The 27,383-nt window shown below is 40.0% G+C and overlaps 1 protein-coding gene across 3 annotated transcripts in view; it reads right to left on the bottom strand.

Moving 5' to 3' along the window:
* RASAL2 (RAS protein activator like 2) overlaps positions 1–27,383 on the bottom strand; it is a 275,004-nt gene that overhangs the window by 231,918 nt on the left and 15,703 nt on the right. Inside the window, exon 2 of one of the 3 annotated variants that reach the window (XM_078854058.1) lies at positions 16,106–16,156. The exons of the other annotated variants lie outside the window; for them this stretch is intronic. Within the exon in view, the coding sequence (XP_078710184.1) occupies positions 16,106–16,156 (51 nt within the window). The remainder of the gene's footprint in view (positions 1–16,105; positions 16,157–27,383) is intronic. 3 annotated transcript variants of the gene reach the window in all.

The following is a 27,383-nucleotide window of genomic DNA, read 5'->3' as shown; positions in this document are numbered from 1 at the left end:
TTTCTAGGACAGACCAATGATGACAGATGGAAAAAAATCTGTAGACTTCAGCTTATGCATAACATTGTTTGACTACTTTTATGCACTTCAATTTTTTAAAAACCCATTTCTCCAATATTAGAGTTAAAGGAAGTCACTTAAAGTTTTGTGTTATATTCTAAATTTCTTTGAAAACGTCAACAGCTCTTACTCTGGTTCCACATATCTAAGTGGCCTTCTGATTTCCTATGCAGTGGACTAAGTCTAGAGGCATAGATTTAAGAATTTAATATTAAATTTTACTAAGTAGCACTCTCAGATCTGGAACTCTCTCCCTTAGTTGGTGTAAGGCTGGTGCTATTTCTGTTTTAAAGGTTAGGCTTTGAAATGGGATTGTCGTTGTGTTTATTTTACAAATGACTTTAGAGTGAGCTTTGTGAAAGACCAAGTATAAAGCAGAGATTTCACTTCATTGGGTAGTTGGAATAGTATGCTACATTTCAAACTCAGGGACTTGTGCTTCTGTATGTGGCTATGACCCTACGCAGCCCTGTATTCACACCCTACACATTATTGCAATGATATTGGTACAAAATATGCCTTATGAGGTGTCATATGAAAATTAACATCACATTGGTCAATAATATCATCGTGAAATGTATGTGATACTGCAGTATGTGGAATTACGCATACTCACTGATATTAGGCTTTAAAGTCTGTCATTAAAAGGTGTTTTAACATGGCATGTCAGTGGGAGCTGATAAACTGATTTTCTCCAGACTAAGGGAAGAAGTCACAACCTCAAACCAAGTGTGGCCAAATTCAACGGGCTATTTGTATCGAGGTTGCAGGAAGAAATCATTTGCATTGTACACATCACCTGTTGTGGGAGAGAGACAACATGGAGTCTTCACCAGACAGCATGGCATCCATAACCATCAAGGAAAAGAAACTTTATCTGGGGATACATTTCAAAGGTTTACTGGATAATAAAGAGAGGGGAGTGAACCCCTAAGTTATCCTTCATTGAGGAGACAAGGAAGACCAGCGCCTTGGACTCTGTGGTGATCCTGGCCCAGAACTAACCAGCTATTGCTGGAAAAGGAAGATTTGTGAGGAGCTGTGCTTTGCAGAAAGACATCTCTGAGGAGCTTGGGGACCAGAGTTCACTGATTGTTATATACTAGGCAAGGTAAAGGCTGGTAGCATCTTGAGAAGTTTGCTGGTGAGGAAGACAGATAGCTGTGGCAGGAAGTTGACACTCAATCTAATCTCCAGCAAAGCTCACTCCTTTTGAGGCACAGAGCTAACACAGGTTTCAGAGTAACAGCAGTGTTAGTCTGTATTCGCAAAAAGAAAAGGAGTACTTGTGGCACCTTAGAGACTAACCAATTTATTTGAGCATGAGCTTTCGTGAGCTACAGCTCACTTCATCGGATGCTAACACAATCGCTCACAGCTTTGGGTACCCCAGAAGCATGTTACAGTGGCCTTGAATCTTAATGAAAGAAGCTGTTATAGTCTGAAGTCATCTTTCTATTGAGGTTCCAGAAGCATCTCAAATTCAGCAAGCTTTACCAAAAAGCAAGGACACCCACTACACATACACTTTTTGAAGGGAAAAAAGAAAAAAAAAGAGAAAAAAAAAACACCCAGCCCAATGACCTGGCGTTTTCCATGCATTTGTACTCTAATAAGCACTGAACTGCCTTTTTCAGGGCGTTTTTGCTATTAACCTTCCTGAACGCATTCAGCCTCAGAAGAAAACAGAATCGAATCCACTAGGTAATGCTACTAAATATAAGTAATGAGTCAAATCACTCACTGCACTTCCCAGGACTTTTCATCACAGTAAAGAAATGCTTCAGGGACTAGATCTACACAATCTGATATTTTCTAATGGGGTCAGAAGACAACGGAACATTTTTAATTTTCATTTATAACTCTTTAAAAACATCAGGTGTTTTTTCCAGTACATTTCACCAGGCAGTTATTTCAGTCCTCCAGCTGTGAAAAAGAGGTCATTTAGATACAATTCTTTGCAACAGCCATTCCAATTAAATAACTATTTATCACCCAACTGACCAGGAAACAACATTTTAAAGAGTGGAAATTTCAAAGATTGTTCCATCAGGTCTCTGGCATGAGCGATCAGAAGAAGGGGATGGAGGGAAGTGTAAAGAGCAGGGGATATCTGTGTCCCTGCTGTGGTTCTCTAGTAAACAACTAGTCTCTGTTATGGGTTCAGCCATGAGGCAATCTGACTGTGCTGTGCATTGTTCAGCAAGGAGGTTTAATTAGCACAACAGGAAACAGCAGAGCATGCCCAGCCTGTGGAAAGATGGTCTACAGTGGAAAAGACAGCTTCTTAAGTCCATTTTGTCTAACTTAAACAGAGGGACAGAGAAAGAGTTCAATACATCCAGCTAAGCTTGAAAGAGAAATATCAAGGCTGGGAAAGTGACAAAGAGCCAGCAGGAGTCGCATCCCACAATGCAAAGGGCTGTAGGGGGCTGCTTTCGAAACCAAGGGAAAAAAGCCTTTTGAGAGAGACAAAATCTGATCCACAAGTAAACACAACCATAGGAATTGAATGACGCATTAATACTTTGAGCATTTCCTCACTGACTTCAGTAAATTTCTTATGGTATCGGGGTATAAAGCAGAAAGGTTTGTCCAATTATACAAAACATGTTATGCACACACACAAGAGTATGTTCACTTACTCTAAAATTTCCCACTGATGATGTTCACCAAACAGTCTTAAAAGGCACAAATGAAACATTAAAAATCACCTTTAAAACATCTAATCATTTTGTATCATCATCATCAGTAATAAGACTGCCAAGTGAGAGCGCACAGATTAGTAGCACATTCCCATACACTGATTTCCAAAGATGCCCTATATTTAGGGGACTGTGGTCACATCTCTTTTTCCACTTTCTGAAACCTAATTGAAGCTCAGTGTTTGGTCTCTGGTTTTAACAAAACTTGCAAGATACGCCAATTATCTGTAACTGCAGAAGATGCCATTAAAGTTACTGTCACACTAGTTTAATGGCAATGCATTTTAGAGTATTTACTACAAGAATGGAAGTAGGAACTAGAGTTGCCAGGTGTCAAGTTTTCAACCGGGAAGTCCTATCAAAAAGAGGACCTGACAATATCAGGCTAATGCAGGCGAGGAGGCCCCGGGTCATCACCCGCACCAGCCCCTACTCAGCTGGGGCCGCCTCCTACTGACGTCAGGAGGCTACAACTCCCAGCCCTGGCTCCACAGGCAAGTCCCTCCTGATCCAGTTAGAGGTGGGGTGTGGTGGAGAATAAGGGAAGAGACCTGCTGAGACGCGTATCCAAAAACTTGTCAATTTGCAGTGTGAACACAGCTCAAGTCGCAGACCCATGTCATATGTAGGGCAGTATAGATGTGATAGCATGGCTGAGAGATCCAGGTCCAGCAACTGTAAATCCAGGTTTAAAATGCAGCATCGATGCTCAAGCACAGGTCCCACCGACCCAGATTCACAATGCAGTGTTGACATATCCGGTGTGTCCAAGCTCATGCTTGAGCATCCACACTGCGTTGTAAACCTGGGCTTGTCAAGCTAACAGCTCAACTAAACTGAAAATGTGGTCACATGTTACTGCCGCAAGGGCTCAACTGAATTAGATGGCCAAGTTCTTACCACTCCTAAAAATGAAAGGATTCATGACCATGAACCCCGCTACTCCACTGCTGCTAAAAAACACCTTTGTTTTACCACTGTGTGCATCTAGAAGATAGTAAGGGGATAAGTAACAGTCAGCATGGATTTGTCAAAAACAAATCATGTGAAACCAACCTGATAGCTTTCTTTGACAGGGTAACAAACCTTGTGGATGGGGGGAAGCGGTAGACATGGTATATCTTGAGTTTAGTAAAGCTTTTGATACTGTCTCACATGACCTCCTCATAACTAAACTAGGGAAATGCAGCCTAGATAGAGCTACTATAAGGTGGGTGCAAAACTGGTTGGAAAACCATTCCCAGAGGGTAGTTATCAGTGGTTTACAGTCATGCTGGAAAGGAACAACAAGTGGGGTCCTGCAGGGATCAGTTCTGGGTTCGGTTCTGTTCAATATCTTCATCAGTGATTTAGATAACGGCATACAGAGTACACTTCTAAAATTTGCAGATGATACCAAGCTGGGAGGGGTTGCAAGTGCTTTGGAGAATAGGATTAAAATTCAAAATGATCTGGACAAACTGGAAAAATGGTCTGAAGTAAATAGGATGAAATTCAATAAGGACAAATGCAAAGTACTCCATTTAGAAAGGAGCAATCAGTTACACACATACAAAATGGGAAATGACTGTGTAGGAAAACGTACCGCAGAAAGGGATCTGGGGGTCATAGTGGACCACGAGCTAAATAGGAGTCAACAGTGTAACGCTGTTGCAAAAAAAGCAATCATCACTTTGGGATGTATTAGTAGGAGTGTTGTAAGCAAGACAAGAATTAATTCTTCTGGTCTACTCCACTCTGATTAGGCCTCAACTGGAATATTGTGTCCAGCTCTGGGCGCCACATTTCAGGAAGGATGTGGACAAATTGGAGAAAGTCCAGAGAAGAGCAACAAAAATGATTAAAGGCTGAGAAAACATGACCTATAAGGGAAGATTAAACAAACCCATTTATTCAGTCTGGAAAAGAGAAGACAGAGGAGGGGACATGATAACAGTTTTCAAGTATAAAAATGGTTGTTACAAGGAGGAGGGAGAAGAGTTGTTCTTCTTAACCTCTGAGGACAGGACAAGAAGCAATGGACTTGCAGCAAGGTAGGTTTAGGTTGGACATTAGGAAAAACTTCCTGTCAGGGTGGTTAAGCACTGGAATAAATTGCCTATGGAGGTTGTGGAATCTCCATCATTGGAGATTTTTAGGAGCAGGTTAGACAAACACCTGTCAGGCATGGTCTAGATAATACTTAGTCCTGCCATGAGTGCAGGGGACTGGACTAGATGACCTCTCGAGGTGCTTCCAGCTCTATGAGTCTATGATCTTCCCCCAAAATTTATTTATTTTTCATTGAAAGTTTCAGGAAGATCAATCAATAATACATCACCTCTGAAATATCCGAAAGCACCAGTGACATCATAAGAGCGACTTGCAAAATAATGCTGAATAGCCATCCAAAGCAAAGGGGCAGAGAAAATCCTCTAAAATACAGAGGCTCCACTAAGGAGTGAAATTCCCAACTAGCACAATGCACTTAGCTGGCTGAGCTCATTTTCCTCTATTTGGTCCAGTATTTTAAAATGTGATATAGCTAAGAAATTACTAGGGAGGTCACATGAGTTTATGGACAGTTTACAAAAGAGTTTTGATATGGAAGAGCCTGAGAGCCCCCCAGTCTAGAGCAAGACTGTTTGCTGCACAAGTTTGCAAGGAAAGATACCCTGAGGATTGCTTTTATTCAGGTTGCTACCTGAGCCAGACAAATGACAAGAGGCTAAACGAAGAATATGGGAAATCTGAAACTCAGGAAGTGCCTTTGAAAAGAAATTAAGCTATCATCAGCAGAGGGAAGAGAATTTGTGGCTGGTACTCGGCAACGTGTGCCAGGCTGGCACATTCCAAAGGCAGGCTGCAGGGAGTTTTTGATGTTCTCATTGCCTCCATTAACTGTGAATAATCCAAAATCCAGGCAAACAAGAAACTTATTCGAGACTGGTTGAAAACTACAGACTCTGGTTCATTATTCAGGCTTAATTACTTTCTGATAACATGGATAATTAAAGGACTGCACATTTTTATCAAATCTGTTGTACAAGTTTAAGTGCAGGGAAGGGGCCGGGGTAGGAGGGAGATTGGGGAGAGAGAGCTTGGGAAAGGCCCAGATTTATAGAATGAAGAAAAACTCCCCATCCTCTTAGGGTGACTAATTTTGTTCTAAGATGGCCCAAAAGAGAAGGCATGAAAGAGTTGGATAAGAGGCTTCTACCACAAAGAGATTAATTAGCAAAACAGAATAAAAACAGAAGAAAGAAGAAAAGGGGGTAAAAGAATGATGCTGAGTTTACAGAATCTCTCATCTTTATGATGGATAACTATTTTATAGCCTTTTGTCCAGTCCAAATATGAAAGATTTGCAACCTAGAGACTCTCCATCTGTGCAAGAGAAAGCTTTTTGGGTGTAAAAAAAAAGCATTGTACTTCTGTGACCCTGAAAATCAGCTTTAGAGCTCAAGAAGTGGTGAGCACATCTGCAGAACCTGCCAGACACACTAAATTTAAGCACCATTCTCAATCGCCTCTTCCTTCTTCTACATTGGCTCTGCTGGAAGGCAAGATAAACAAATTTGTTTGTACTGTAGTAAGAGACAGATTGTGTAGTCAGAGCAGTCCTTTGGGCAAATTTATTTTAAGAGGTTCTGTTCCTCTTTCTTTTAGGTAAAAGGGTCTCAAGCTTAAGAATGTGTGACTTATGCCAATAAATCAAAACAAAACCAATCATAAATTACACAATTATTGCTCCATAGCATGCTAACACCAAAATGTAATTGCTTCTTAATTTCTGTGATGGCAAAATAATAAATTCTACTACTTTAGATGCTAGACTCAGGAGCTAGATGGGACTATACAAAAACAACATTAAAGTAGCTGCAATTTAAAGGTGACCTGCAAAGGATTTTTTTTTAAATTGGGTTTGTGCCCCTTTTTTGCTTTCTTATGCTACACTGAAGACATTTTTCTTCCTCATTTTTCTTCTCTTCTCCTCATCACACTCCTTCTCCTACCCCACCCCATAGCAATATCCGGAATGTCAAGTCTGGTCTTCCTTTGCTTAGCTGGAGGACCACTGGAAAGTCTCAGATATATTTATTACAGGCTTCAGCACCTTAACTGAAGGGCAAGAATGTTGAATCTTTGGCTATGTCTACAGTGGCACTTTTGTTGGTATAACTTATATAGCCAGGGGGGTGGGGGTGGGGGGCGGGACGACAGCACAGAGTGGCTACATAGGAGACCTTATAGCAATGCAGCTGCATCGATACAGCTGTGCTGCTGTAAGCTCTCTAGTGTAGACATGGCCTTTAACAAACAGTTCCTTTATCAAAAGTGTTAGCACTGAAATCAAGTATTTTTTTAAAAAGTTTTAAGCAGACTAAAAATTCCTTCCCCTCTCAATTGCTCAACTTTCACAGTCATGGCTCCTGTAATATTTCACTAGATTGGTCTATCAGTTTTCCAGCCTAGACAGGACCTGAACTTACTACATTTTTTTAAAATGCGAATTTTGTTTGCAACCTTTCAAACCTGAATATATCAATACATTTTTTACAGGGACAGTATCTCTTCAAACCCCACCCCTCCAGCTCATCTTTAATAAGCTAAATACATCTGGAGTCCATGTATTTAGGTTTCCTTCATCACCAAGTTGGGTTCTTTACTTCCCCTTTCTACAAAACGGGACTTTCCATTTATACTACTTAAGCCAGCAAGAATTTGGGTTTCTCTCTCTGCCTACTCATTCATGGAATTACTTCCTCTTTCCCAATTCTCCTCCTCCACAGCAATCACAACAGAAGACAGGCATACAGTGTTATTGGGCATTAATCTACTAAACAGCTGCTGCTGTACAAAAAGTTGTATTACTTGGACTCTCCTGTAACTGGCAGAAGTAGTGTACACTCACAAAGCCCTCCCTTTACCAATGAACTCAGGTATCTTCAGTGTTCAGTACTGCTGACCAGAGTAATAGAACTTAGTATCCAGATTCACACCTTGGGTCTCCAATTTTAATGCCTGAGGTATCAAGAAAGAGATCCCTAGCTCAGAGATGTGCAAAAAGTGACATTCCCATTTTCACACAATTTTTTTGCACAGGTAAACTCACATTTTTTAAAAAACACATTTTTAAAGTTACCTTTTCTCTTTAAAAGTAAGTTGGACCATTTGTGTGAAAGAAACCATTTTCATATAAAAAGCTGAAATCATGGTAATTAAACGGGGACACGTCTTGATAATTTAAAATGAAATCCAGAAGCCTTTATTTTATGTTTTCAGTTGCTTTGCGCAGTTCTACCTTAGTTGCTTTGTTGAGCCGATCTTTGCATGAATACTAATCCATCCCATTGTAACAGAGGATGCAACACTACAGCCACCTACCTGATTTTACTAACAGTAAGCAAGCGAGAACAACCCACAATATATTGCATTTTTAAAAGTTTCGCCACCAACCTCCAATTTTTTAATAAAGAGACAATTCACTAATTTCCCATTGTTTTATGTTTTTGCAATAATCCACAGGCCCTTGTTTGGGGTACAACCACCCCCCCCCAGCTGCCAAGAAGGATACCAACCCTAACCTCCTTCTTTCTTCTCAAAAGGAGTGGGTGGGTGAGGTTCTATGGCCTGCAATGTACTGGAGGTCAGACTAGATGATCATGGCAGTCCCTTCTGACCTTAAAGTCTATGGGTCTAAAAGTTTACTTTTAGAAACGACAGCAAAAACAAGTGAAGTAAAAAAGTTAATTATAAACAAAGATGCCCACTTAGCTTACTAGAAGAATAAGGAATGTTATGTACATCAGTAAAAATTAACTTTACTACAATAAACAAGGTGATTATATACCACACTACTAGCTTGTTGATTTATTATTGGGATTCAAGTGCATTACTTAAGTGGGTTAATTGGAAGTTAAGTAAAAGTATCAGAAAAAGAAAGAAAATACGGGTAAGTAGAGCAACAGACGTGAGGTGAGGTAAGAAGTGAGGTGATGTAAAAGAAGAAACTAACCTACCAATGGATATCTACAATGTCTCCCAGAAAAGTAACAATATTTCAGTCAAGTTGTTTTTTGAAGGAATAATCTTCCCCTTGAGCTTTGAGGATTTCTCAGATTCCATTTTCATGACGATGGGAAGTTCTTTATCCCAGTTATCTACAGAACAAGGCTGGAGTAAAGCCAAGGAGATTTTCAAATGCTAATTTGTAACCCTCACTTCAATAGCCCTCTCAGAGCAAGTGTTATGTTAACTGGCAGTATTAAGGAAATTGGGGCAGAGTGGAGAAAGAGTGTAGATGCCACTATTGTACACCGATGCCCAGAAGACACTCCCTACCCAACAGAAAAGTGAACATATTTCAACGGTGCCTTTTTCCAGCAATTGGGCAAGGGAAGAGGCTTGACTTCACACTTAGGCAGTGACCCAAGGCAGCGACCCAAGGCAGCAGGGTCCCTCATTTTAGTTTAGTTCTCTGGCTATTCAGTCTTTTGAATATTTTTGCAAGCTTTCTGTAGTAGGGGTAGGAGATCAAGGTGCAGGAGAGTGGTTGGGATCGTAGATTATTATTTTATAGACTCCAGAAGCTTGCTTGGGGCTTCACAGAAGCCTGGCCCCTGACCTGAAGATCTTTCAGTCTAAATGAGGACCTTATTAATCAAAAGACCAAAAAGCCATGGTCAGTTGGAGACTGATTTTGAAGGAAGTGGGAAAAATGGCAGAGACCCCCAAACAGAAAGAGGAAAATATAAGGGAGTGCAAGTAGAGGCAAAATAAAGGAAGCAGAGTGAAAACAAGTCAGGAGGAGATACACCATGACCTACTGTTGGAAGGGCAGCGGGGGCGGGGGAGGGAGAAGAGGAGTAAAACTAGATAGGAATAGAAGTTATAACCAAAATTAGAGATGTAGTGAGCCACATTTTTAATTTTAAGATAATTGCCACATATTGTCAGTCAAAGTGCACTACTATTTAATTCGTTTAAAACTGCCCGGAAGTGGTGGGTCAGGTATTTTTCACCCCAGCTACTGGGCTTAAGTCCTCAGGCTAGTGAATGTCAGATAAATGTTTCAAGGTCTACAAATAGTGTTTATTAAAACTATATTAAATTTAAATTAAAAATAAAAGGGAATGCTGAACTACTAATTTCATATGCAACTTGATTCCCTACTTATAAATGGCCATGGCTGTAAGAGTCAATGAGAAACTGAAAGGCGATGCATTCCCGGGGGATACAGTTAGTAACAGCTGAGGGATATAGCTAGAAGACATCAACAGACTTTAGCCTGTAAAATAAAGTTGGCTTGCACAGTTGCTGCTGGCATAAATACAGAAGTGTTAGTTACTTATCTCAACTCTTCACGAATGTCCCATACATGCTATGAAAAGGTAGTTATACAGAATTAATTCCACAAGAGAAAAGATTTTTCTCAAGTTTTCTATCATTGCCAAGAGGATATAGAGGCCCAAGCAGTCAAATGGCGGGGGGGAGGGAGGAGGGGAAGGGTAAAGCAAAGCAAAAGTTTGCCTTAAATACAATTCTTTACTGAAGAATTTTAAGAAGTCCATTCATGACACAGCCATGAGTTAACTCATTATCCCAGATGCTAAAGACAGCAACACACACTCATACCCAGCCAGTAAGTCATTGCCATTTAAAGACAGACGCATAATTTTTTCAGTCCAATCAACCAATGACCGAATGAGACAGGACAATGTCGTGGAGTTTGCTACAACTTGTTAAAATGTCCATTAGAAATTTAAAAATGGTTCTTTTCTCTCGTTTTCAAAGTGAGATTCTGTGACTTGCTGAGTACAAAAGGTTATCCTATGCTTGCACAGACTTAGCTAAGAGCAGCAAATGCAAAGTAATAAGACTCAGTGAGCTGCAGGAGTACACTTTGCCAGGGATCAGTTCATTCATGTAATTATGGATCTATTAACATTGAGTCTACATAAAGCCTCATGCGCTGTAGCTCAATGGCATTTTGAAGGGAAATGTTTATGCTAGTGGAGAACTGTGGTGGTGGGCAAAAGGAAAGACTAGCCATGTGCTAATCACTAATGAGGCATCATCTATTTATGGAAGGATAAGTCACACTTCCATTTAAAAAAGTGACTATATTTCATTTAATTATGAAGAAGTTCACATAGGGTAAGTTTTCAAATATATCACTTAACTCCCAAGTCTAGGAATTTCCATTATTACTGCTGTAGTTAACTAAAGGCATCTGAGTTTAACAAAATAAAAAACAAGGATTCTCCTATTTTCACTGATGAAATAAAATCATAATGCTGAAATTCTGACATTCATCTGAAATGAATTTTTTTATTATGAAAATTATTGTGATTTCAGAGCCCAGATTCTCTTCTCTTGCAGTGAAGGAGAAATCTCACTGAAACATTCAGATAAAGACTTCTTCAGCAATTAGCCATACCAGCAAGGGAAATGGAGCATTACTGAAAGTACATTGTATTTTGTAAAAGAGTTCTACCCACACACACCCTTCTGACTGAACTTTGTCCCAGCATGAAAATCACCCTTTAAAGAGGCAACTGGGAACACACAAGTCTTCCTGACAAGCTAATGGAATTTTTCTTAAATGAATCTACTTCCTCTCGCATTTTGTAATTCTTCCCTAAGTGATGGTGTAAGTGAAATTTAGACTTTTAAGTCAGTCAGAATTTACTATGACACTTACCGTGCTACACAACTTTCCTTTAACTTGAGATTGTATTGCTTCTGATTTTATGCACCTCCTGCTTTTAAGGATTATACGGCTCACAGGAATATACTTTGCATGCACATACTGCAAGCATGTACCTAGACACCACTATTTAATGGTTCTGCTGTGTAATAATACATACAGACAGAGCCTTTGTGAACATCAGTACTACTTATATATTGTGACTTCAGGACTGCTCCGTATTTCTACCATTTCACCAAAAAGTGGTCCTCACACCCAAACAAAAACATGCAAAAGGAGCTATCCACATTACATGAAAACTCAAAACACAAACTAAAGGAAGCACACACTTTAAAAAATATTATGTTTTCTTAGAAGTATAATGGAAATAAGGTCAGTAACAGCAGAAATGAGGACACCATTTGCATACCCAGTAGTATGACTGTGTGGAGATTTCACGTAACATTTCCAAGGAAAGCAACCAACTTTGTTTCTCTTCTTTTAAGGGGACTGAAAAAGCTGCAGCAGCTGGGAGGAAAATGAAGGAGTTCTTACTGGAAACCGAGAAGTGGAGACTAGGCAAACAATAGCCAAACCAAAAATACCCACATGGAAAGCCTTGTCATATGTGGTTTGTTTAAGGACAGGAGCTAATAGAGAAGAATAGTTTGCCACCTTTGCTTATTGATATTTTCAGAGGATTTAAACCAGAGTGCAAAAAAACAAAAAACCTGTCCACACGATTTGCACTTTTGTTTGAAACAAGAATATACAATGCTAGCAGCAAATGATCATGAGCCTCAGTGTTTCTCCAGCAGCACTCAATTCATCCACTATTTAGGAGTTCCACAACTGCACAAAAGCCTGGCCTATAGATTGTGGAACTTGCTACCCTTGGACATCACAATAGGCCAGAGATGTCAAACACTCATCCTTCTTGAGTACTGCATCTTGCACCACCATATTTCTATTCTACAGAATCCAATCTTTCGTTCTGAAAAAAAAGTAAATTTCTCGCCTTCATGGTTGCAAAAAGTTCCAAATGCAAAACAAGTATAAAACAATGCAGCCTTGTGTTCCTGAGTCTGCAGACAACCTGAGACAATGGCTTTGGGAGGTGTTAGCTCCCCGTACTCATTAATTTCACTAGGCTAAGTGAAGGCTAATTATGATATTTTACATATCAGCTGTTTAATCACAGATCATTTTATCAGATAGGATTCGTAGAAAGTAAAGCCCACAGGTAAACTGAGATTTACTGCAAGAAAGGAAATTTAGAGGGAAAACAGAGGGGCACACACAGAGACCAAAACAAACAAAAGGGTAGAAGTAGTAGTGGTCCTAATGGTGAGCATATTTTCCCAGTGAGTAATGCTGAACGAGACAAATAAGATCAGCTAAAAAAAAAAAATGAGTAACAAATAAGGTAATATTCTGCTGTTGATCTTTGTGCAAAGCTGCCACTGCCATCAGTGGGTGATCTGCTGCAGATTGAGGACATTATGCAGTCTCCAATTTATGTCCTGGCTCATGCACTATAATCAAATGTGGAAAAGGTGCTCTCCAAAGACAGACCTAGACTCCTCACAACAGTCCATTCCTTCAAATTCTAGGGAAAAAAGATTTAAAACTGCCCCTTCTTTTCAAGTGTGCTCAATGTCTAACTATTTTGTATAAAGTCTAGCATTCTGTAATTTTCTTTTGTTGGCAGAGCGCTCCAAGTATAGGTGCGGTGAATTTCATTATTTATAACATTTATTGTAAAGAGAAGCCATGATCATAAGTTCTATTTTCACTCATGCTTTTCTTTCCTTCTTACTTTTATCACAGTAATGCCCAGGGCCCCAATCAGGTTCCACCTCCCACTCCATATTCTTAGATTCATAGGTTTTAAGGTCAGAAGGAACTACTATGATTATCTAGTCTAATCTCCTGTATAACACAGGCCAGAGAACCTCATCAATTAATTCCCATATCAAGCCTATAGCTTCTGTTTGAACTATAGCATATCCTTTAGAAAGGCATCCAGTCTTCACGTAAAGACTTCAAACCCCTCCTGGCCTCAGCCCCTTGCTCTGGGAACCAACCCCCCGCTGTGCCCCGATCGGGCAGGCTCCGCATCAGCTCTTCCAAGTTGGGCTCTGCAGGCAGCAGGCGGAGGGAGGTAGGGTGAGGAGTGAGTGGGGGCAGGGTCTCAGGGGAAGAGGCCGGGCAGGACAAGCGGGTTCAGTTTTCAGCCATTAGAAAGGTGGCAACCCTAGTAAAAACAATGAAAAGGAGTGGGAAGAGAGGCGGAGGGAAATGGTAATAAGAACATATGTGATTATAAGCCAAATATTAATAAGATACTTGGGTGATTGGCTAAGGAATATCTGTTTTAATAATATTCCCTCTTCAAAAATAGTCTCCTGCTACTGTGAGCTCCCGCCCATTCCTTTTCCTCCGACTGCTTCAGATTTCCAACTCAATTTAAACATTAAAAATTACAAAACTTTATTCATTCCGAGTTGAACAAGAGGCAGGGGATGGAACAAAATGGAAAGAAGTATTTCCAAGTAAAGTCATCACAAACACTGAAATTTTCCATTTGAGTCAGAAGCAGAAGCTTGATAACAAGTTTCAAATTATATGAAAATGAGCCTAAAGGATCCTTGTAAGATTACCTCATTTAGATAATCCAGAAACCAACGAGATGGAAACTGTGCAATAAGAGCATAAATATCCCAGTACAAACAGGGAGTCTTCAGAAATTATCTTTTTGTCTGCCAGTAAACAGTAGGACTCTACTTCTGACACGTTTCAGTCCAACCACCACACCCAGTTCTGGGAAGGGCACTATGATTGCCATTGATTTGTTTGCAAGGTGAAGTCAGTTTTAATTATCCCATATCCTGTTTAACCTTTTCAGATTTCAAACGGGCAAGTCCAGAGGCAAGCCACAAACTCAGACACATATGAAAATGAGAAGAGGAGGAAAAAAAGTTATCCTCTTAGCCATAGAATGGCAAACAAAACACCACCACTCGGTTCCAACAAGGAGTCCAAAAAGATCAATAACTAGCATCACAGAACATCAAAAGGCTGCAAGCAAATGTACCACTCATGAAAGAAGTCAAACGGGCAGTCCCTGAAGACTGACTCCCTCCTCTAAGGGGTAGGGACAGCACAGGCAGTAGCAAGTGCAAGCTTTCCACATGCTGCCCTGCCACTACGTCTCTCAAGCCTGACCCGAACAGAACACCGAAAATAACAGCGCAGTTCTTTCTTCACTGCCATTCAATGACTGGCATTTGCTAAGACTAACAGCAGCATTGTTTTTGACCAACAGGAACAGAACTGAGTTCAGACTCATTTTACATAGGCTAAAACAGTTCTCATATGGTAATGACTTCTGGTCACTAACATCCTGAGTCTGTTTTTAACTGATGACCTCGATAGGAGAGGCAGCATATCCAGATGCAATCCAGACTAGAACAAATTAAGGTTAAAGCTTTTAGAATTCAAGTCACACTGTGTCCTTTTCTCTACCCAGACTGGAAATGGAAAGAAGCATACCGAGGGTATGGGTGTGTGTGTGTAAACATATCCAGTATATATATATATATATATATACTCTTTATCCACTGTATATACTGGATACAGTATATAAATATATGCTTGAATAAAAAGTTAAGATCATTCTTGAGTTAAGTTAGTCACTATGGTTAAAAGCATAAAAGCATTTTAGCCAGATAAAATTTTAGCAGATGAATGAAGTGATGCTAACTCCATGAAATTATGGCCACTGCCATTGAGTTTTGCTGCTCTTGCGTAAAATTAACCATAGAATTTTTAGCCACTTTATGTCTTTATTTGATTACCAGTACCCTCCATCAGACCAATGTTTTTCTTGGAAATGGCAATGAGCACTTTAGCAATAGCTTTTATTATAAGAACCTGAGAAATGATATTCCTGTCTCCAATTTATTTTTTTTTAAAAAAAGAGGACAGATGGAACGAGGAGGGATGTTAAACTAGACCAAGTCTTGGGTTTGTAATATGGATAATAAAATCCATGCCCTGGAGCAGTTCTGAAAGGTGCTTATGGCTAGGCATACACTAGAAACTTTTGCTGGTATAGCAATATCGCTTTGCACTTTTTGTTTTTAAATTACATTTCTATAGCAGCAAAGGCCCTAGTGTAGATGCAGTTATAATGACCAAAAAAGTGCTTTTGCTCTTATAGCTTTATTTTGCTAGTTTTGCTTATAAGCAGTCATTTACCAGTAATAAGCTGCTTCTACACTAGGAGGGTTTGCCAGTATAGCTATACCAGAAAACCTTTTCTTGACTTGGCCTAACTAACCACTCACTCAAATGCGGTAGTCATGGGAAGGGAAAATGTACAACTTCATACAATCATCTACAGAGATTGAGACAGGCTAATTATTTCAGCTTTCTAATGCAATGTCATATACCCATAATCTTAGATTTACAACAGTATCACACAATTGTCTCAAACTATATAAATCAATACATACTCTTTTCTGGACAATAACAGTGATGCATACCTAGAGAAAAATAGAGGACTCCTGAACTGAGCTTGAAAACTCACTGATAAAAATAAATCTAATCTTCTGTATGCACAAGTGGGTGTGAATTAATAAGACAAGTCCTAAAACTCACGTACTATCAGTGACTGTCCTTGTCCATTTAAGATTCTTCAGTTTCTTAACCCAGGCTGAAAAAGAGAATGGGGGGAGGGGTAAAACTGCTTTTAAAAGTGTAGTTGCGATCCGAAAAGTGACTGTAATGGGTGCTGAGGTGGTTCCATGCATATTCTTTTTCTGATTCCTGATCTAGTTATACACTGGGTTAATTTTCATAACCGCCAACTTCGTTAAGTCAACTGGGATATGAAAATTAATCTTGGTTTAATCACCTCTGAAATCCCCAAAAGTAATAGAGATTTTGTAACTGGCACTTGATTGGTAATTTAGTTAATCATGCATGAGGTGGGATAGAATCTAGCTCACTAAACTGTAACTACAGTATATTGGCTCTACAAAGCTAAAGAGGAGAAAAATGGGTTTGTCAGCAATAAAGTAATCAAAAGGACTAGTGTTCAAATAACGGTTAGGGGGAATAACAAATTAGCAAGAGATTGCTGATCAGGCCCAAGGTGCATTGGGTGGAAGCATACATGAAAATCCGCATAGCCGTCAGCCTATACTAGACCTGTTCCTAGCCAGTGCCATCCACTCTTGACTTTTACGAGTATTAAAAATGGACAGTTCTCCCCTTAAGATGAGCAAGAGATAGCTGTTTCCAAAGATGAAGAGAGCACAGACTGGCATTTAAACTGCTTTTCTAGCAAATCCTGTGCAGATGGACAAGGATTCAGGGATGACTTTCATTACTGTGTTTATGACAAGGGAATTAACACTAAGAAAACCTCTTGTTGGGAAATGCGGAAACTAGCAGATTTGTACTCTCTGTGAAGAGGAAGTAAGCTCTACAAATTCACCATTCAAGGTAAGTGATCCAGAATGGCTTGAAGGTCAATCCTAAATGACAGCTCACAGATTTTCAGATAACTGTTCTGTGAAGTACCATCCATAGAATGTCCTGCAGGTCAGTGCAGACAAACCAGAAATAGTTTTTGACCTGCCATGTTAATTGCTGGGTGCCTGGAGTTAGACTATACCAATACTGAGCACTATTGAAAAAATGCTGCAAAGACCACAGGGACAACCAAGAGATCAAAAATGAATATCCAGAAATAAATATTCAGGACGCTAATCACTGGGAATACTGCTGTACACAGCATTTAAGACCTGTCTACATTAAATAATTTATTCCCAACATGACTGAAACAGTTTCAATGAAGACCACGGTGGATTTGATTTAAATCTCTAGTAAGGAAGACTCAATTTAGTCATGGATTTCTACATAAAAGTGCATTCTTGTCGGATGTTATAACCTTAATACATATTCTTCACAACTCAAGAGACAGATGTAGGTTTCATTTTTAGAACGTACACACGATACATTTTTAAAGTGATTTATTTTGAAAACTTTTCAGGATTAGTTTTACAGCTATATCAGAAAATAAATGATTGTTTGGTTTTCATTTACCAAAGGTAACTGCAGAAGATATTTATGAAGTCATTGGGAGATGAACTATCATTAATATTTGGAGTGCTGTATTAGGAGGAGGAGAACATCACCAGACAGACATTTAAATTGTTTTATTTAACTAAAACAACAACATTAAGTGTTCTGGATTTTCTTCTTCAACAGCAAACATAATATTTTAACAAAACAAGCTAACTAAATTCAAAAATTCATAAAACATTCACATTTTTTAAAAAATCAGGTTTGTTTGTTAAAATTGTTTTTAACTAAAATAGTTAATGAAATTTTTAAAAAAAAAAAAACCAAAAAATCAAATCAACTATGTCAGCCAGATGACATGAGAAACTTAAAATATTGGCTTCTGTAGCTAACTTAGTTGTCTTCACCTTCATTTTCCTGTTTCTTCATAATCTGGAAAAGAAAAACAAGCTTTCCTGCTTTTTCAGGTCCAAAACGATTTCTCAATTTGGAATGAATTAGTCCAAAGGAAGAAAATATTCTTTCTACACCGGCAGAAGCAGCTACTGCTGTTAAAAGTGAGATTATCACTTCAACAGTCTCTGAATCCAAGTGCTTAAGTGACTTCCACCAGTTCACTGGTGTTGTCTTTCTTTAAAACCTCATCAGCAAACATATATTTCTTGAATGGTTCTTATTCCCAAACTGGGTCTCTTTTATAGCGTGCTGCCATTATAGGTTTTCCCTTCTAGTGAGAATGGTATGGTGGATCTCAAATCAATGAAGGCTACATTCAGAAAGACCTCAAGTCTTCTGGAATATGCTGCTCAAACAGTTTCACTTTTGCTTCTACTGCCTGTCCCTCCCTTCTCACATTTATCTCTAGACTTTTTCTCCTTGTCCAGATCTATTCTGCCCCCAACAATCTTCAATTCATCCAACTTTTTTGAAATTTTGCACTGTTAGAGAGAGATAAGGGATTGACTCTGTGTACACAAATTTGCAGAGGGACAATAGGGTTGAGGTCTTATTTCTCACGTCTATTTATTATTTATTTTAAAACATTTTTGTTGTTAACAAGCATGTTATCTCTGGAGACACAAATCCACAGTTTGAGAACTGCAAAACTAAGCATCTCTGATCGTATCTTCTAGACTGAGCACTTTGTCCCACTGGGTAGATGGAAAGATTAGCCTAAATGATCTATACAGAAGCCCCTGGAACCCATTAGATTGTGTCCCTAACCCATTAACTATTGAAATTCATTTATAAAACTTTTCTTAAACATTACATGAATATATTGTCTCATACCATAGAATTAGAATTTATAATCTCTATTCCATGATGAGATATCTTTGAGCTAGAATGTATCTTAATTAAAACTATTAAATAGTTTTTTCCTCAAAAATCGGATTTTTTTTTTAAATCACTGATTTTTATCCACCCTGATTAAGACAGGACTTAACTGTGTTTTGGATTCTGTCGCTGGCCTTGCTACAACCCCACTAACATGGTCTTTCAGCCCTGTCTACACTGGACTAGGAACAGTGTTCCCTGAAACAGTTTAGAACACTTTTATTGCAGAGACTCTGACCACAATGGCTGTTTAAAAAGTGTCTGAAATATGATTTGAACAGGTTCAGCATACACGGATTGATTTGAGCGTATACTGATACGCCTGATAAGTCGCTAATATTAAAAGTCTTGACCACCACCAAAGAAAAGCACTCAAGCCCAGTCTGTTGGCTACGTATGCTACATTCTGCTATGTATCGTTAGTGAAGGCACCTCAAAAAGGAAAACTGCCTAGCTTTAAAAACACTACTTTAAAATGCAGCTTGTCAGTGTGTAACAATGACAAGTGTTCTTACTGTCATGATACTTTCCAGCAGGCACCTGGAGGAGATTGTCAGTGCAGCAGAGCAAGAGTGAGGGCATGCAGAATCCAGCGGCATGCATATGAAGTCAAGCAGTTCAGCCATTGTACATTTAACCAAAATATTTTTGATAGAACTTACCCCACAGCATCCTTAAGGTCTTATGCTCCTTAACAGGTTCTAGATAAACACTGTTAACACTGTCAAGGTGATAAGTTCTTATTTCATTACGAATGATCTGATTATATTTAAAACAAATATTTTCAGTGATTCTTCTTTATGATCAGAGGCAGTGTTTAGTATCTTTCATGCCACACTGGTTGCCTGCAAGACATTTTTATTTACCTCCTAGTGATGAAGCTTTGAATTTCACACCATAGAAGAAAGACAAAAAGCAGGCAAAATAATTCCTTACTCATTAAAAATCACCACATGGAAAACCTGGCACCACTGTTAATGGCAGGCCAGATTTGGAACAGTTCACTGTTTGACAAAAAGAATCCTGGGAAAGATCAATGGTAGGCTGTTATTTCATGTCTAGCTAGGTTTATTTATTTAGGCAGGGTGGGGAGGGGGATAGGTGTGAGAAAGGAGTGGAGAGGGTAAATAGAAAGCCTAATTTCACAGGCAGGCTTGCTAATCAGAGAGAGAGTGTAAATGCAGGACACCAGTTATTGTAATTGACACTGGGGTTAAGAAATTCCTTTCCAACCCTTCACAATTAATGCATACTAAAAATACAGTTACAAGAACAATTGAAGTGCTATTAAAAAGCTACAGACAGACAGAACAGAAGTTAATTCCAGAAACACTGTGTGCGCACAGATACTACACAGCACAAGCTAGTCATTTCTTTTATTAGCAAAAGCCAATGAACAGTTTTTCCTCTTTGGACAACACTGCTGATCAACTCCAGCAAAGGGAAAGAACAAAGAGAGCCATCTCATTTTGCCAGGGAACGATGGTCAAAAGCATGAAAATAATATTAAAAAATGCTGAAAAATCAGTGACATTTTACATCTTCTCCAACTTTTCTCCAGTGTCAATACGACATGCAACAATATCACAGGGGATGAGGGCAATGAGTAGCTACTGTATCCTCCACAGATCCTTAAAAAGCAGGTTTAGGTGCAAGAAAGAGCATTTTCACTACTTCCAGCATAACAAAATGCTGGAGGTGAATATTTTTCTGCAGCTAAACAAAGTTGAAGCAGCTACTCTACACAGTTTTCTCTAGTGTTTTTGCACCACTTCCAATGCATGTTCCTCTTTGGCTATCAAGCCACACATTATTCCACACTTTGTAACTGACCAGGAGCAGACAGCTGGAGGTGCACAGTCCAAGAGTAGAAACAAAACATTTCAGTTATGAACCAGCCCATACCAGAAGCCTAAGCAAAGTAAGTTATGGTAGTTGGGTCTGAGATCTGCTTGCTAAACTCATTTATTATATTGGAAAGTATATCTCTGTGTGTATCCTATTTTAGATTAGCACCAGGGTCCCGGGAAGCAAAGAAAAAGTTGTAAACATTTAAATCTTTAATCTTCCACAAGACAGAAATACTATAGCTAATATCCCAGTGGAAAAAGATGACAGCCCAGCTAATGGACCAAACTGCTATAACTTAATGATTCAACTATTTCTCCCAGTTTTCACTGATCTGTACCATCAATTAAATGACCAAGAAACTTCATTCTCCAACTTCTAAAAAGAGGGGAGGACGCTCAAATCTTTGTCTTACTCTCTAGTGTTTTTAAAAGTAGATTAATAGATTCCAAGGCCAGAAGGGAACATTGTGATCATCTACTCTAACCTCCTGCATAACACAGGCTCTGAATTAATTCCTGTTTGAGCTAGAGCATCTCTCTTTTTGAAAAACATCCAATCTGGATTTAAAAATTGCCATTGATGGAGAATCCACTACAACTCTTGGGAAACTGTTCAAATAGTTAATTACCCTCACGGTTAAAAATGAATGTCTTTTTTCCCCATCTGAATTTGTCTAGCTTCAATTTCCACCCATTAGATCTTGTTATTTTTTTTCTGGTAGATTGAAGAACTATTATCAAATATTTGTTCCCCATGTAAGTACTTATAGACTGTGATTAGGGCTCCATGCTTGTCACGGAGGTCACAGAAGTCACAGATTTCTGGAACCTCCATGACGGCTGATCCCAGGGCCGCCCAAGCACCTGGCCCCAGGGTCGGCTGCTCAGGTGGCCCTGGGGACAGCCATACTGGCCGCTGTTGCAGCAGTTCCACAGCCAGCCACACCAGCCGCTGCTCTGGTGGCCCCGGGCAGCTCGCCCCAGGGACCAGCTCCAGGGGCCGCCCTAGGAAACCTACCTGAGCAAAAAAATCCTATCACTGTAGTAATGTGGTAGTTCTACTTTTTATTTCACAGCTATCTAGTGTGGGCTTTAAAAATATTTGGAATCCTCAGGACAAGCCTAGATGTATTTTATTTTCTAAAACCACTTACTATAATCTCTGAGCAATACTATAATATCTACACCAAAGCTTCTCTCTACCTAAAAAGCAGAGCTCATTTGACAGTTACTAAAAGCACACATTGCATGCATATATTCACATGACAAGAATACAGTACTGCAGACTCTTAGGGTGTGTCTACACTGCAATTAAAAACCTGCAGCTGGCCCATGCCACCTGACTCAGGTTCACAGAGCTTGGGCTAAGGGGCTGTTTAATTAGTGTAGATGTTCAGGCTTGGGCTGGAGCCTGAGCTGTAGGACCCTGTGAGGGGGGAGGTCCCTGAGCCTGGGCTCCAGTCCAAGCTCTAAAGTCTACACTGCAATTAAACAGCCCCTTAGCCTGAGTCCCACAAGCCGTGGGTGTCTAGTTGCAGTGTAGACATGCTTTAACCCTTAGAAAGCAGGGGCTATTTTTAACTACTGTATTGAACAGATTTTGGCTCATATGGTATTTTATTTTCTTTCCAGAAGGCAGTGTACTGGATAGTGGTGAGATGCACACTAGGATTCCTTTTCATAATAATGGATAGGATAGAAACCTGGAAACTAGAAGTGCTGAAAGACAGAGTGAAGGTGGACAACAATTTAAACATGAGTTTTCACTATGACATAGCAAGAGAGAGAGATCAATGCAATTTTTGGATGCACATGAAGAAACACCACATCACATAGCATAGATCTGCTGGGATTGTGGAATACCATGGAATATTATGTTAGTTTCTGAGCACTCCACTACCAGAAAGTGCTGGGTTTACAAACTGCAGTGAACTCCAAGATGGCACCACAAATAATCAGTGAGCTGCAAAGAATTACTTAAAGGTAGACAGTGAACTTGAATTCTAGTCAACTTTTTTAAAAGTCTGAAGTAGTTTTGCATATTGCACCTCCCCTAAATCCTACCAGTTTTTGTGGTACTACATTCTCATTTTCCTTTTTGTGTCTCATTTTCTCCCCATTGCTATGTGAAAGATCCACATGGAAAACTAATTATAAATAGACAACAGTCAAACTGATTAGAAAAAGTGCAGTCAAAGTAAACAATTTGTTACAAAAGATAGTAAACTGCACAAGGATGACAACTTCTCTAAACTCTTTCACTCATACTAATCAGTAAACACAAGTGTCTTATTACAATAGTAGGTTAAAAATAAATATCGTAACAGAGAAAACCCCACTGTGCAAGTCTCCAAATTTTGATGGCTTTGGCACAGTATGTGAAGACCCTAGATGTTCTCCAAACATCCAAACCACGTAAAAACCAAGGAGGCAGAGGAGAGTTATTTATGGCAAAGTCAAGTCAAAATTAGGTGAGATGAAGAAAGTAAGTCTAAAACGTTCCCTAACAAAAAAAATCAGAGATGTTAAATTGTGGGATCATGTACCAAGGGAAAACAGGGGAAGCATCTTAACTAGGAACATAAAACTACACTGGATAGAACAGTAAGTGCCCTGCAGTGCCACTGGGGATGGAGGAGACCGGTTAGATCGGGGTGGGCAAACTTTTTGAACCAAGGGCCACATCTGGGTATGGAAATTGTATGGTGGGCCACGAATGCTCACAAAATTGGGGGTTGGGGGTGTGTGAGGGGGTGAGGGCTCCAGCTAGGGGTGAGGCCAGAAATGAGGAGTTATGGGAGTGGGAGGAGGCTCCGGGCTGGGACAGGAGGTTGGGGTGCGGGGGAACGCGAATCTGGACTCTGGATGGGGCTGGGGATGAGGGGTTGGGGGTGCAGGAGGGTTCTCTGGGCTGGGACTAAGGGATTTGGAGTGTGGGAGGGGGATCAGGGTTGGGGCAGGGAGTCGGGGCACGGGAGGGGGTCAGGGGTACAGGCCCTGGGTGATACTTATCTGAAACAGCTCCTGGAAGCAGCAGCATGTCCCCACTCTGCCTCCTATGCAGAGGCGTGGCTAGACAGCTCTGCACACTGCCCTGTCTGCAAATGCCACCCCTGCAGCTCCCATTGGCTGTGGTTCCCAGCCAATGGGAGCTGCAGAGGCAGTGCTTGGGGTGGGAGCAGCGTGCAGAGCCCCCTGGCTGCCCCTATGTGTAGGAGCCAGAGTGGGGACAAGCCGCTGCTTCCAGGAGTCGCGCGGAGCCAAAGCACGCGCAGAGTGGGGCAAGCCCCTGACCCCGCTCCCTGACTGGAGCACTGGACCCTGGTCCCCAGTGGGAGCTCGAGGCCGGATTAAAATGTCTGAAGGGCCAGATGCGGCCTCCGGGCCATAGTTTGCCCACCCCTGTGTTAGATCATTTAGTCTCTCTAATTTCTGATAACTCAAATTTAAAAAAAATGAAGCATATGAGGGAAGAGGGGGCATTATGCTTATGATGGTAGCACCTATGAACCAACTAAGAAATGAACCTCATTGTGTTAGGAGCTGTACAGCGTAGTAGACACTCCGTACCCCAAAGAGCTTAAAAACGAAATAAAACTATTGAGGCTTCTTTTTAGAATTGAGCATAGCTTCCTTTGTATTTTGCACTGTGTGTGGTAGGTTGCCAACTTTATTATTAAGGCTGGGGTTTGGGTTTTTTTTTTAAGATTCTATTACAAGTCGAATCATGTTTCTTATACAAATCGACCTGGCATCCCTTAAAATGGTTATTTTGTGAGGGATGATTTGAATTTAAATTCCTTTTATGGGGACTTCCTATATTCCCCCCTTCTCCTCCTCCTGCTCTATTAAATGATACTGAGATTTAAAAATGACACAGATAACAGGATTTTAAAATGAACTGAGAAAGTAACAGGATTTTCTACTTGATGTTTTCAGACAACTTGATGTCACTTTAATGCTCAGAAGGTTTCCATTGGGTTACAGAGATAACAGGATTTACATGAGCAGCACAATTTTTAAGATATCCTGTTGCTGTCGTTAAAAATTTTACTTGTCCTGCAGACAAGTCTAGGTGATTTGTCACTTATGAGAGATGATAAATCAGTTGTCTCATGCCATCAGCAGGTGGATTTATCAAAGCCCCCAGTGGGATATTTCAATCTCTCCCTTCAAAATGCCTATGAACGGCTAAGTGAAGGAAAGCACAATAGAACAAATTGAGAATTAGAAACAGTTCAGATTTTTAAGAATGCTGTTCTCTTGCCCTGCTTTCCTGATAACACCTACCCGTTTTAACAGTAAACCTGGACTACAATACACAGAACTAAGCTCATATTTTGAACCCTCACTTACAAGGTTGCAGTTAAAAGCACATTGTGTTCAGAATATATTTCAAAAATGATCTTTTTCTCCCTTCCTAACCAAAGGGACACATATCATACCCCTTTGGAAGTATGAAACTAATGACAGTTTCCTTATAGCATTTCTTTTCTCCATTACATGTCCTTGCCAGTTGGTCACTGTAGGGCTGCTCATGAATACCGGAATGATGTTTATTAAGGAAAAAGGAGTTTTAAAGATTTTGAACAACTCCTCTTGACAAAGAGTTGCACAGATCGTGTAAATGCATTAAAAAAAATAGGTGACCACATCCAATGCTTAACAATGCCCATATAATTACAGCTGGAGGTGCTCCAGTGAAACACACAAAGATTGCAGATAAGCTATAATGTTCACAAGAGACAGCTAACACTAATCACAGTCTCTTTACTTTTGTTTTTTGTGAGGAAAAGGTTAATTAAAGTGATTTTAATCTGCTAATGTTTTAAGACAGCCTTGCCCTCGCTCCCAGAAAAACAATGAAGGCTGCCCTTGGAAGTCCATGAAGGGTGTATTCTAGAGGAAGAGTAATTTGGAATATCATTAACGACAGATAGGAGTCTGAAAGCAGCTAAGATATATGGAGAAGGAACAGGAGCTCTTCTGCAGTGTTTAAAAGAGATTCCCCTCTGGTCTAGTTCAGAGATTCTCAAAATGTGGCTCACGAACGACCTGCAGAGCACTTCCACAACTCCCTGTTCAAATAGCCAGGAAAAAGTGAAATGGGAAGAGACCTAGATACTAGAAGGAGATTTGGAAAATGGAGTCCCAAAGAGGCAGCACCCCTGTAAGAATATCTGTACCCTCCTCCTCCTCCTCAGTAACTCTGGTGGGTTGATTCGGCTTCTCATCATGGCATCACCAACAGTCACTTGGTACACCCCCAAAATCTCACATACCTATTTTTGACTCATAGGTTTAATCCTCTAGCTAAGTATTTTAAAGTCCTGCTCCGCTTGATGGTCAGAACTGCACCGATAGGCACAAGGGAAGCTATGCACAGTCCTCACAGGACAAAGACTATTATCATAATTAGACGTCTAAAAGGGCAGGGAGAAGTAAATGAAACAACAAGGGATCCTATAGGCTCTCCACCTACAGAAAAGTTAATTACCTCAAAATACAGTAATTTCTTTTCAAACAACTGAAAACAAGGAAGGTTTCAATATTAATTTTCATTTTTCACACTGTTAAAATATCCCTATAGCTTGGCAGTAAAATCTCTCTGATGACTGTCTTCTTTTTTGGCAAACATATAATTTTCCCGATATTTTCAATGCAACTGAGGGAAATATTTAATTCTTTGTACACCAGCCTTTAGGGACATGTCCACTTATTTACAGTGAGGAAGACTGCAGAGCTGGGGAGACAGTGAGAAATGGAGTAAACACTGATTTTGTTAGGTCCTAGATAAATAGCTATATTGTTCCTCTAACGTTCCTCAATAATCACATTCCCTTTCACCAGGTACCTAAGAGTTGACAGCATGTTTCAGATTGTTACAATTCTAAGGAAGTTCACACTTATTCCTGAACTACTTGAAAATGCACCCCCCCTTCTATCCCATAATACTGTCTTTTTACAAGACGCTGAAAAGCACAAAGATTTTTGGCCTCAGACAAAGGGCTTAAAAGCCTGAAAGCCATCATACAATACACACACAATTCACTTTATCCTACTTTATCCCAAGCACTGAGTCAGAGCCTGCTTTCCCCGCTGCAAGGAGGGGGAATGGGAATGGCCAGGTTCTGTCCCATTCTACAGTCGTTTCTGACTATAGGCCTATGGTATTTGTGCAATGTGGGCACAAGTCTCATAAAGTCGTTTATTGGAGCTGCTAAGCGCAGCTGTTCACCTCCTGCCTTGCCACCCACGCTTTACTGTGAGTATTAAGAACAAATCTAAAGGGTGAGGCAAAGAAGCCAGGTGGTAAATTTAAATAAATTACTTGGAAAACAGCTGGAAGACAAGAGAGTGGTCAGCCCACAAGTTAAGGGGCTGCCCTAGCATGTGCTGGTTTACATTCCAAGTAATTGGATTCAAATACCATCTGCAGAAGCAAACTACATTTTAAAATCACATGCAAATTAATTTGCCCCATAAACTTATTTTCCTACCTATTTCCAAAGTGGTGGTGCCTCCTAGATAACATCTGGTCTCTAAACTTGGAGGAGAACAGTTCAAAATTTAGAGTGGTGGCAGGTGCAGAACTTTTTGGAAACGATGCATTATTAAAAAATCTGTTTTGGTTCATTTGGAACGTCTTCCCTGACATAAATAATT

Source organism: Lepidochelys kempii, chromosome 8, assembly GCF_965140285.1.
Source record: "Lepidochelys kempii isolate rLepKem1 chromosome 8, rLepKem1.hap1, whole genome shotgun sequence".
Classification (NCBI taxonomy): domain Eukaryota; kingdom Metazoa; phylum Chordata; order Testudines; family Cheloniidae; genus Lepidochelys; species Lepidochelys kempii.
This window is presented reverse-complemented; position numbering and strand designations above follow the sequence as displayed.